The 13,082-nt window shown below is 40.2% G+C and overlaps 1 protein-coding gene and 1 non-coding gene across 5 annotated transcripts in view; both read left to right on the top strand.

Annotated features, from left to right (window-relative positions):
- pthlha (parathyroid hormone-like hormone a) overlaps nucleotides 1-11,263 on the top strand; it is a 244,932-nt gene extending 233,669 nt beyond the window's left edge. For all 4 annotated transcript variants that reach the window (XM_041780999.1, XM_041781002.1, XM_041781003.1 and 1 more), the window contains exons 3-4: nucleotides 8,533-9,069; nucleotides 10,596-11,263. In XM_041780999.1, coding sequence (XP_041636933.1) covers nucleotides 8,533-9,046 — 514 coding nt within the window. In that variant the 3' untranslated portion in view covers nucleotides 9,047-9,069; nucleotides 10,596-11,263. The remainder of the gene's footprint in view (nucleotides 1-8,532; nucleotides 9,070-10,595) is intronic.
- On the top strand, nucleotides 5,669-5,741 carry trnat-ugu. Its single transcript has one exon. It is a non-coding gene; the product is annotated as a tRNA-Thr (tRNA).
- Nucleotides 11,264-13,082: the final 1,819 nt, after the last annotated feature.

Genomic DNA, 13,082 nt, shown 5'->3' with positions numbered 1-13,082 from the left:
CTATTCAAAATTAGTAATTCTGGAGCTATTTGTGCCTCTACAGGTAAATAAATACCCATATACATGTCATTCATCATCAGTCAGTTATGAGTCTTATTTTGGTCCGTATCACCCATCCCTATCATGCTTTCAGAAATTAGACTGAGCCCAAATTTTGCAGAGCAAATGTTCAAGAAGTTGTAGAGATAGTTGTGAAGTCTGAGTGAAAATTCAGCTTGCACATTAAAAACTTTTAATGGTTTCCAGCCTTAAACAGTTGAAATGATCAGTATAAAGCATATAAACTGACTTCTTTGTTGGTATTTTATCAAAGTTAGCATTTTAATCATGAATCCCAGGGATTAGATGGCTCTATGTTCTCAGACATGAAGGTGTGCTGCTTTTATCAGTTTTAAATTGCCTTAAATTGAATATTTTTTATGTTTCTGGAAGTTTACCAACAAAAACAACATTTGTACACTTGTCTTTGAGTTAGAGGGAAATCTGAAGTTTATTGAATCAGGGACTGAAGAAGTTTACGGGCAGAATAGTCATTAAAGGCGATGATGTAATACGGGGAATCACTCTACACAGAAACTTTGGAGAGTTTGATGTTTTTGGCAAACTTTTGGCTCAAATAAACCAAATTCTCATGTGTTAACCAAAAGCAGATGTGAGAGGTTTTCCAAAATAAAACATCTCAATTCAGGTTTAATTTCTATCAAAGCTGTTAAATCAGAGAATTACCAAGGCCAGGCTTTAGTTCTTTTGTGGCTAGTTTTGGTTTGTAGCTTCTTGAGCCTTAGGAGATGAAAGTTTCCTAATTTTATCTTTGAATAGGAAAAAAAAGTCTGAAATCTGTTTTCATGGAGAGCAAAAGAGTGACATTTTTCTTTGATTACCCCATTCAGACCAAAGAATCATGGTGAGACAAGTAAGAACTAAGAACTGCTTTGCAAAGCTCTGAAATCCGGTCAGCTCACACCGCTGCAACTGGAGGAGACTGTCTCAGTTTAAACGACTTTTGACTTTTTGCACCTGTGTTGTAGCTGCAAGGAATTTGTAGTGAATGGTATGAATGTGGCATTTTTCAGTAACTTGCAATAGTTGCAAGTCTGCTCTTGAAAAAATGTTTTAAAAAACTGATCCAGACTTTGGATTCATCAATGGATGCTTCAATGAGGGAGTTGCACCATGGCAACCAGGTGATTGACTGGTGAAACTTTACCCTAACCTTAAATACTTTACTAACTGCCACTGTCAGTTATCCTGATTTGAGCAGCAACGGCTTAGCTCACACAGCTGCAACAGTCCCCTGCAGTGCTCCAAAACAGTTCTGTTGCATTGCAAATCTTCAGTCTGATCCGGGTTTGAGCTTTGCATGGGGAGTCGGGGAGCCTACTAATTTAGTTGCACCCCATGAATCCAGGCGGCCGGGGTTCAAGCCCGGCCTGTGGCTCTTTCACCACACGTCATTCCCGACTATCTCATCCCTGTTTCAAGCTCTGTCAACTGTTCTATCACTCCAGTAAATTCAAGGAAAGCCCCAAAATAAATCTTCAAGAAAGAATCCGGTGATCCAGAACCTCCAGAGTCAAACTAAGGCAGCTGTCGTTAACATTATAAGCAAAAATAAGGCATGAGATTGCTTTAAAGCTTCATTTCCACTTAGCAGTATGGCTTAGTTGGAGCAGGTGTCCATATACTGACGCGGTACACCTTAATGCACTGGTTGCAGGTTGAAATCCCAACCCTAGCTCTCTTTAATGTATTATTTTTGCCATTTTCTCATTCCATGTCTCTTGTTTTTCTTCAGCTATCCTATTCTATAACAGCAAAAATCCCCAAAATTATCAAAAAAATACAAAAACTGTTGGGAAAGTACCAAAAAAACACTCTGCGCCATTGCACTTTATTGGCACCCTTCCATAGAGGTACCAGTAATCTATTTGACCCTAAAAGGTGGCCTTAGACTCATTACAATCCATTGATTAGTCAGGAGGATTATTTTTCCCCATGCAACAGTAACAACAGAAAAACACAAAATGCATTGTTTTGTGCTGAACTTACGAGGCTAGTTCCGCTTTTTCAGCCGCTTTTCTCCCTCATGATGTCATTGCTATGCTCTGAAAGGAAACAGCGGCATATTGGAAGCTGTATTGATGTGGCGTTGGCGATTAGCTGGTTCTGAGAGCCAGCTTTATGCAGAAATTATAGGAGTCAGATCCTGTTGAGAGCCGGCTTTCTGTCTTCCATTTTTGTTTTGTTTTAAAGACATGAAAAAGACAAAATGGTGCAAAATCAAGGCCCTTTGGGAGTCAAAAGACCAGCTCATATCACTGATCTGAGCCAAATCATCTAGATTCTAAAAGATTCAAGACCGGGCAGTGTTGGAGGCAGAAATGCAAGCAGGATCAGACTTTTAGGAAAATCTCCCCGTCTTTCAATCATCTCCTGCAGAGAGAAACGATAAACTCCAGGTAGAATCTGAAGCTGCACCTCCTCAGGATGTTCCAGGCCTCCTCCTCCTCCTCCTCCTCCTCCTCCTCTCGGTCTGAAGTGTTTGATGTGAGCATTATTAAAGGTAAAATCAGAGCCGGATCACTTTTCAAAGACTCGGGGAGTGTGTGTTTTTCTCTCTTTGGGCTGAGATTTACAGGAAATATCTGTATGCATATAAACAGAAGCTGCTCTCCAGGGCTCCATCTGTGTTTGGGAGGCGAGTTTTGTTCAGGATATTTTTATAATTCAGCAGAAAAATTCACTCAGGACTTCAGAGGGAGGTTTCAGCAGCTCCTTTTCTTTTAGTTGTGAATCTTTAGCTGCCGATTTTTGTTTGTTTCGAAGCTTTAAAACCTCCTCAAATGTGTGCAGCGACGGACTGACCTCTGCACAGAGAGGAGCAGTGCACGCTGGGAAACCCCGTTGGCTCTCACAGGGCGGTGCCGCGCTGTAATCAGCTGCCGCTATCTCCCATTGAAGGCAGCGTGTTTGTGTGCTCAGACACCTGAAGTGTTTGTGCGGCGTTGGCGCTCGGAGGTTCCCAGGCTCTGAGGCGAGCGCTCGGCCGCTCTGTTTGGTTTAGAGTTAAGACTCTGAGTAACGAGACACCGCGGCAAAGCAAAGCAAAGCTCCGATCCTTCTGCTGCTCCGACTGTACCTGCAAAGACAACAGCTCGTCCCATCTGGAGGGGATCAGAAGAGACGCAGATCCTCTTCTTCTGCTGTCACACCTTAAAACTTCCTCTCTCTTAATCAAACTTTGTCTAAATACGCTGCAGCTTTTCAGACCTCTTTGTCTTTGCAGGACTCTTTAAGATTATTGATTCCTGCAGAGAGATCATGACATTTCAAAAATGCAACAAATTCAAATCAAGTTTGGTTTTAGTTCAGCCAAATGCCAAGCGCTTCTTCTAGATTTCTGTGCAGACAGTGCCTCCATGTGGCCTCATAACACAAGAGTCCAAATCCTGCACAGGGCTGCACACTTAAAAATAAATTTGTGAGCATTTCTTTTAGGTTTCTGCAGAAATATCACCAGTATGTCAGGAGTAACTGAAACATCTGTGCTGTGCGTAAGTCCAAAAAAATTTTTTAAAAAGCTCAATTTATTGTGATTTTAAGGCAAATCATGTTCAAATCCATACAAAACATCCTCTTTAGCACCTGTTACACTTTCTTCAGTGGTTGTAAAGTATGCTCATGTATGCACTCTTTGCTCTCTTTTGGAATGAATTACTGCAACAGTGTGACGTGGCATGGAGGCGATCAGCCCATGGTACTGCTGGGCTGTTTTAAAGCCCAGGTATCTCTGATAGCAGCCTTTAGCTGGTCTGTATAATCTCCCTCTTGACAGAACTCCAAATATTCTCTATGGCAGTTATACTCAACATGTGGCTCTTTTGTGATTATTTGTGGCTCTTTTATGTCTTAATTTAAAACATTATTCCCCCAGAAAACCTTAAAAAAGGGATACTTTGACCTCAGAAATGATCTGTTGCAAGTCACATTAATCAGTTTATTTCCCACACTTACACAGTAGGCTTTAATTGTCAACCATTATTTTTTGTCAATATAATTCCATTACTCTTATTTGCAATTTTTTGCCCCTTTTTTCCATTTTTTTTTGCCACTTTTAATCCATTTCGATGCTTTAAGCCCACTTTTGCAACTTCTTTTTGGAACTTTTTCCAACACTATCCAGTTTTTGCCCCTTTTCTCCCATTTTTTTTACGCTTTTATCCTGATTTTTGCTATTTTTGCTATTTTCGCCCATTAAGCTGCCTTTTGCCTTTTAATGCCACTTTTTCCCCAATTTTTGCCACTCTTTTTCACTTCTCACCCAAATTTCTACCTTTTTTGCCACATTTTCCCCCATTTTTGTCACTTTTCACTCAGTTATTTGCACCCTTTCCCCCTTTAACTTATTTAAATGCCACTTTAACCCATTTTTGCCACTTTTCCTTAGTTTGTGGCTCTTGCAAAGGTATTTTACAACAGCTTGGCTCTTTGGTTGAGCAGGGTTGAGTAACGCTGCTCTATGAGGTTTAGATCAAGTCAGATGGTTGGCAAATCAAGCACAGTAATGCCATGTTCAGCGAGTTAGTTTCTAGTAGTTTTTTCTGAATAAGATGCAAGCACTAATTTGAAAGACAAAAGAAATCTGTTCATGCAACACTACTGTTTGCCTATGGCTCATGTTAGCCAATAGGGATAATATTAGCTCATGCATCAGTGCTTATTATAAATGATTATAAAGTTTGTTACAGAGTGAGTCCTATGCATGTGTGCATATTGCCTCTTCATGCCTTAGTCTTATAAACCACAGGTTGTTAGTTCAAATCCTGCAAAGAGCTGCAGCTTTCTTTGCTTCAAAAGGAACAGTCAGCTACATTTAAGCATTAACTCAATCTGTAAAGACTTGGGTTTGGTCACTGGTTCAAGTCCTAGTTGGATCAAGAGAGATGCCACTGCACAAGGCAGGGCAAATCCCAAACTGTTTGGGTTCTCTCATATGCATCAGCCTCTGCATGTCCATATGATCCTCTTTTACCATGTCTAGCCTGTGTTTGTGTAACAACCCTTAAAGAATCAATGCAGGATCTCCTCTTCTTCACTGTACACAAATCCACTTTGCTCTCAGAGTTATTAAATTTGAATTGTATCTGAAAGTGTAATCTTGTTTGAATATGTCGTCTAAGCAGTCATGCAAAATTTAAAGAGTCTCAGTTGAGGTCCGGCAAGGTGCTGAGCATTTCCTCATTTTTTGTGCAGACAGCTCCACCTTGTGGCTTCTTTCCGTCAGGATGTCACGGAGCAGGATGTCAAAGTCCTGGTTTGTACACCAGAGGTTTTGAGTTCAGGTCTAGCCAAAGCCTCTGGATTTTTCTTCATCTTTTGAGTATTGTTTCAGCAGAATCCAACTTGAATTAATCAGGAAACATTAAAGAAATTTTTATGTAAAGTAGGCTGGAACAACATGGTGAATAATTTACATTTTTTCTCATAGATAAAGAAGTTTGATGAAATTTGCAGGAGTCACCATGTAGAAATTCTGCCTTTTGTCATGTAAAATCAAACTTCGCTTCCTCTGGTACCTCCCTGTTCCCATTTGGCCTCTAGGTCTGTCCCACGTCCACAGCAGGAGGTGAGATTAGTGCAGGTTTGGCCCTCTCACAGGAGCATCCAGGGCTCCATAGCTCAGGGGTTAGAGCACTGGTCTTGTAAACCAGGGGTCGCGAGTTCAAATCTCGCTGGGGCCTGGAAATAGTTTTCAATATTTACTACCAGAGGGTCAAAGGTCATTGTTACACAAGCAGGACTTTGTCCACTCAATAAGCCTGAAATACCTGATCATGTTTGACTCGGAGGAGGAGGAGCAGATCCAGTAATAGAGCATGGCGTCTTAAACTGCATTAATCTCAAGAAAATTTGGTGTAAAGGTAGATCAGAAATACCTGGATTTGTGATGCAGAATTAACACCATATGATTCTACAAACAGCTGATTATTTCATAGCCATTAATGGATTTTTTGAAAAATATGTGTTTTGAAATTCTTTCTTATATCCCGAGGAGGTTTAAAGCTGTTGTTATTGGAATTATTCAGCATTTTCTTGTTTTTCAAGTCTTTTTCCTTCGTATTTTCTTGAGTCAGCGGCCCATTTGAACATTCCCTTTGCTTTTTTCAGGTTAAATAATGTACAAAGACCAGATATGTAGTGCCCTAACTGATCATCTATATAGGTTTTGAAAAGTTGCATCTATTCTACAATTTGCATGGTCCAGAAAAGTTGGGACACATGCATCTTTCCCACTGTGGTCCATCGCCTTTTCTTCTAACAACACTCTGTGAGAGTTTAAGGACTAAAGACGCTGGTATTAAAGTGGAATTCTTTCCTATTCTTGCATGGTGTGCATCTTAAGTTGCTCAACAGTGCAGGGTTTCTCTTGTTGTATTTTGCACTTGCATGCATTTTCCCTATTTTTCTGTGAAGCCATGCTGTTGTAACTCATTCTGAATGTGGCTTGGTTGGCTCTGGATGGAGGCATGTTGCTCCAAAGCCTGAACGTACCTCTCAGTGTTAATAATGCCCTCACAGATGTGCAAGTGACCCATGCCATCAGCACTAATACACCCCCTTTGGAACTTTGCATTGATAGCAATCTGGGCAGTCCTTTCCCCTTTAGATTAAAAGACTCTATAGCCGTTATTTCCAAACACAATGTGAAATGTGGACTCACCAGACCACAGTGCACTTTGCCACTCTAGGTCAGCCCTTTACAGATGAGATTAGGTCCAGAGAGATGTCTCTCTCTTTGCCCAGTTGAGCCTTAACTTGCATTTGGAGATGCAGTGAGGTACTGTGTTGACTGAGAACAGCTTTCTGGGCTGTGGTTTAGCTCAATGGGTACAGCAGGCGCCCATAGAGGCCTCAGTGCACTGGTTGTGGGATTGAGTCCCAGTCTTGGTGCTGTCTGGTGCATGTCTTCCCCCACTTTCTCTCCCCATGTTTCCTGTGTCTCTTGGGCTACCCTACCATAATAAAGGCTAAAAGTAATCTTTAAACAAAACCGATTTTCAGCCCACAGACTGATGTTGGTTTTTAAAGCAGCACCACTTTATTGGTCGTATGTTGCAGGCGTTCAGTGCTGGTTTTTGACCTTACCCCTTATGTGCAGAAATTTCTAAAGATTCTCTGAATCTTTTGATTGTATTATCGACTGTAGATAGTGAAATCTCTGAATTCCTTCTAATTGCATGTAGAGGAACATTTGCCCATTCAGTCTTTCACAAAGCGGAGAACTTAGGGCAGTGATCGGGACTTGGGGCCATGTCAGACCCCCTAAAGCTTCCCATCTGGACCCGAAAAGACTACTGATTTCAGAAAATGTATTTGTTTTAGTGTATGTTTTGTCTTTATATCCCTATAACTATTAAATCAATGCTTATAACAATCAATATTGAAACTGTTTTATCTGGAATGACATATGGATACCTGTCAGCCATCATTAAACCCATAATCACCATTCAAATCCTGATTAAATGTGCAGTTTTTGGTCAACTTTCCACTTCATGCTCTTAAATTGTGTTATTTTCATTGTTAATGCATCTGAACCAAATCTGGCCCAGGCATGGCCTTTCAGGAGTGCTCCTTTTACACCCAATCATGGGACTATCCACCGTTACCAATTAACCTACTTGCCTTTGAAATATTCCAGGTGATTTTTGAGCACTTTATCAGTTTTTTCTAGCCCCTTTACCAACTTTTTTGGAACAAGTTGCATGTATAGAATTGAGAGTTTTTTTTTAAATTTCCACCCAAAAATAAGGGTTTGCAAATCATTATTGTGTGCATACATAGTCTCCCAACTTTTTTGAAAGGGAAGATTGATAGTAGTGCTCAGGACTACACCATAGCTGCAGCAAAGACTCAACACAGAGTATAAAGCAGCCTTTAGTGCGTCACTTCTGAACTTTTTTGGATGTTTTCGACAAGCTCTGCAGCACCACGATGAGCTAAGATGACCAGAATAATCAATATTCATCCTTCTATCCCAAAAATCACCTGATAGGATCTACATAATCTTTAAACTCACAGTGCATCCAGAGTTCAAACCAAAACCTTTCACATTTAATTCTTCAGGAGCATTTTTAGCTCCAGCTTTTCATCCCTCAGGGGTCTGAGTGCCATGAAACTGTCAGTTAACGTTCATATTAATGAGAAGTGAAAGGCTAAGGATTTCATGCCACGATCGTGTCGATGATTAATCGAAAGGAAACCTGGCAGAGGTCGCGTGGACCTCCTAGAGCTGGGTGGAGATCTCTGTATCAGTTTAACAACCCTGGAATTAACTCAGCTCCTGCGGTTTGATGAGTCATGACGATTTATTCGCTGATGCAACCCAGGATTAGTGGAGAAATGCTGATGGGTTTCAAGCTGTCACTTCACTTTGGCTGCCCCCTGTTGGTCAAAGAGGATTCCAGTGGAGTTTAGGTGATGTCTTCAGAGAAAAGTCTAATGAAACAAATCTTCTGTGTGCTTCTTTTGCAGAAAGCGGTCGGTGAGTCACGCTCAGCTCATGCACGATAAAGGCCGGGCGCTGCAGGACTTTAAACGGCGTATGTGGCTGCAGGAGCTTTTAGACGAAGTCCACACGGCTGAGATCAGAGACCTCCCCGTCCGGACCACAGCGGGGGGTGGCAGCAGCAGCGGCGCCGGCGTCGGGCTGCCAGGTGTTGGATTAGGAATCCACATGAGCACCACCGGCAGCACCCTGCACTCCAAACCACCCGGAGGAACTAAAAATCTCCCAATCATCTTCAAGCTGGAGGAGGAAGAGGGCACCAACCTGCCGCAGGAGACCAACAAGTCTCAGTCCTACAAAGACGGCGTGCTAAAAACAACCGGGAAGAAGAAGAAGAAAGGGAGGTCCGGGAAGAGAAGGGAGGGGGAGAAGAGGAAAAGAAGGGCACGCTCGCTTGGGTGGAGGCCGGAGGACGAACAGGGGAGTGGACTCCACCTGGAGTGGAGGTCTCTGCTGGGCCTGCAGAGGGCGCTGCTTTAAAACGCTGTCAGTCTCTGACAAAGGTGAGTCCACAGGTAGAATATGTTCAACGCAGTGTTTTCTGTTCATGTTTCTGATCAGACATTAAAATGTACCCAAACTATGGATGCACAATAGCGGATTTTTGCACAAATCTGGGCTGCAGGTATTTAAAACTTAACTTCCACTGAGACAGATATTTAGATGTATTTCAGACCTAAAACATCAGTCCTTAAAACACACAATTTATAAGTTTGAGGATGAGCAAATTAACATATTTAAGTCCTTTAAACAGACTTTAATGGATGGATGTATGATGAATAAGGAAAACATTGCCACTCAACTGCTACTGTTTGACTTCAGTTATTAAGGATCATTATAAAAAGTTCAGTCAGGACCACTTTGGAATAGCGTGCATTCTTGCTCTTCCTGTTCTTTCAAGAAAAGCCTGAGGCAGTGGGAAAAGTTGCAACTAACCCAGAGCCGGGCAGGCATCGGTGACGACAGAATGGCATTGATTTAGACAGATGTGGAATAAAGGAGGAGCTGGGGTGGAGGAGGGTTGCAAAAAAGGCTTGCAGAGGGAGCAGCAAAGCTTAGCCAAGCTAGAGCAGCTTAAGAGACGTAGCATGGGTGTGATTAGCCAATCGCCTGAACTAACACAAAACTCTCAATTTGTGATAAATGAAGCAGGCTGAATTAACTGTATTCATGTTGTTAGCTATCCCAAGGAACTGCAAAGTATGACCCACTCTTCTCTGCCTCTAATTGTAATGATTTAGCCCAACCAACCCTCAAAGGTAGTAGCCAAAGAGAGGCAAAGTAAGGCAGGCCATGCTTTCTCAATCCTAGGAAAAAGACACTACTAAACTTTGAGGATCAGAGGGGATACAGAAGCTGGAATCCCCCATTTGCTTGCGCTTACCCTGCACAACACCATCCATTATTTGGACAAATTAGATGCAACAAGCCTTGAACTAGGTCACGCCCTTTTGATTATTGGGGGGCAAATCAGGCCTATAATTGTCTTGTGTACACCCAGCTTTAGACAGTTCTCTCCCTCTGTTGTGCTTCAAAATATGACTAGAGAGCAGAAGTTTATAGATTTACTACAAGATCATGAACAGGACAAATAAAGTGCTCCCTAGAAACCAGTTTATGCTCCTCAGATATTTATACACACTCCACTAGGGTCATAATACAAGAGTTCTATTTGGTTGTTGTTACAATAAATAATACTGACAGTGTTTTGGTTACCTCGGCAACAAAAACAAGCACAAAATATTGGGTCATTTCTGGTTTCTTATTTCCAAAAACTTGCAAACCCCTGCACATGGTTTGAATTGCATTAGCACATATGCAATGTTCCATACGGAAATACTGCCAACAAATACTGGGATTTGATAGATTTATTCCTCTCCTACTCAACTGTCCTATGAAATCATGTTTATTTACAGCTTGATAACAGAGATTGTGCCATTTAAAACTATTTTGGAACAAATTTTGACCATCTTTAACCAAACATGAGACTGTAATCACCGATCTGTCTTCTTCTTTTTTTGTGTTTCAGAATCATATGGACAGTCGCAGTGGACTCCTAAATGCTCACCTTACAGTTCTCTGTAAAAGTGATTGTTTGGAAAGAAATTGGAAAATATTTATTGTCTGTAAATATTCTAAATATAGCAGAAAAAGCAGATTAAAAAACGTATTTGATGCTCTGTGAGGCGACAGATTTTAATCTTTGTGAATCCTTGCTTTTTTTTCTTTTTTATTCCAATTATGTCAGATTTTTTTGCAGTAATTTATTTTGTCTGAATGGTGTATTTATTTTGTAAATGTATCGAGGTGCTGCTGACCTTCTATATTTTTGTACCATATTGCACTTTAGATATATAAATATAAATATATATACCATTAATTTTGTTCAATGACTTGTTTTTGTGGTTTATGAAATGAAGAAAGACGACAGTCGTCACTCTGTGTCATTTTTCCATTTGATTTTTGACCTTTGGCTGTTCACACGTCCTGTTTTTGGTTTCTTTGCTGCTGTTTCGTTCTGACCAAAGCCGTTTGTTGTCTCACGTTTGTGTTCGACCCTCCTGCTGCCTTCACTGTTTCCTCCTCTGCTCCCCAACGCCAAAGTTCATCTGTGTACATACACCAAACACGGCTCGATATTGTTGTTTTTTTGGCACTTGCACTGAGATAAACACCGTGTACTGAACAGATTAAACATTTGACAGAATCTTCTTTGCAGTCTCTTGTGTTTTTAATGTCTCTTTGCACTACTATTGGAAATAATAATGCATTATTTTGTGCTATTGGTAAATTTTACTTAAGAGCATACCTGGGTGGTGTTCCCAAAGAAGCAGCAGTGCATTCACAAAGTTTTCAGGCCCCCTTCACTTTTTCAAATGTTATGTTGCAGCCAAAAAATTCTATTCTCATAAATCTACACTCAGTACCCCATCATGACAAAGTGAAAACAGAATTTTAGAATTTTTAACAAATTGACGAGGAATAAAAAACTGAAATATCACAATAACTTAAGTATGTAATAATAAATGTGGCTCAGGTTCCTCCCATTTCTCTGGATCGTTGCTGAGATTTTTTCCACCTGTGCTAAATCAAACTGACTGGACATGACACCTCTCTATAGAAGGCCTTACAGCTGACAATGATATCAAAGCAAAAACCAAGCCATGAGGTCAAAGGAACTGCTGAAGAGCACAAAGATAGGATTGTTGATGGCCAAGCTATGGGTTGCACCAGCTGGGCGTAACTTCAAATGTTGCCTAGTTTGAATGTAAGTTCCAGGGTTTCCAGGTCTGGTTCTTTATGTCTTGTGTATGAGTATTGAATATCTGAAGCAGAACAAACTATTCTATTTACACTCAAATACAACTAAAACGACCAGTAGAGGAGCAGGTGAACATGGAACATACACGCCACAAGCTATATGTACGGTGTGGCAGAGGTTTTGTTTTGAATTTCAGCGGGCTAGTTTTATCGGCCACTGGGCTGGTTTTGTGACACAGACTTGGCAACTCTGGTAAGTTATTGCGTATTACAGAGTTTACGCTCACCTAATGTTTAAGGCAGGGGTGTCAAACTCAATCACAGCCTAACAGGACTGGATTTAGCCTTAACAGGGTCAACATTTAACCATAACTGTCAACCTCATTTTCACCAGTAATAAAATATGAAAAAACAGCACTGATGATAACTCATTTTGAAATTCAAAAAAGTAAAAATGATAAGTTTAAAGGCTCAAATCTGAGATAAAAATTCCAACTTAATACTTCAAAACATCAGAACACACTATTAAAAACAGAAAAATAATGTTTTAAAGAGCAAATATATGAGTAGAAAGTTGAAATAATAAGTTTGAAAGGTCAAAATATGAGATCGAATTTGAAATCCTGAGTTTAAAAGTCAAAATATGACATAAAATTTTAAATTGCGAGTCAAAATAAGGGATTAAAAGCCAAAATTATGAGTTGAAAATGTCAAAATATGATCTATAATGCAAAATGATGACTTAAAAAGTTAAAAATATGACTTTTATTTAAGATTGGGAGTCTTCAAGGTCAAAATATGATATAAAAAGTAAAAATTATTCATTTATAATATGAAAATATGAGGAAAAAATATGAAAATGTGTTTAAAAGTCAAAATATGGGATTAAAAAGCCTAAGGGGTTGAAAAGGTCAAAATATGACTTAAAATTTAAAATTGGGAATCTAAAAGATGAATATTATGAGTTGTTGTTAAGTATGCTTCAATATTCACATATGCAAAATGCCTTGTCATATTTTTCTTCCTCAATGGACGCTGTCTGTGGGTTAACGGCAGTTAGCATACGTTATTTTCAGCCGTTAGCATCTGTAGCTAACACGGGGCTAAAAATGATTTGAACTAATTGGTTTAATTCAGAGAATACTTCATTTCTGCAACAATATTTTGGTTAGTTTGGGCACAACTTAAGTTAGAATTTAACGGCTTTCAACGTAGGGTTTAGTGATGACTTTACACCCCCACAGTTAAAACCGTC

Source organism: Cheilinus undulatus, linkage group 23 (genome assembly GCF_018320785.1).
Source record: "Cheilinus undulatus linkage group 23, ASM1832078v1, whole genome shotgun sequence".
Classification (NCBI taxonomy): domain Eukaryota; kingdom Metazoa; phylum Chordata; class Actinopteri; order Labriformes; family Labridae; genus Cheilinus; species Cheilinus undulatus.
This window is presented reverse-complemented; position numbering and strand designations above follow the sequence as displayed.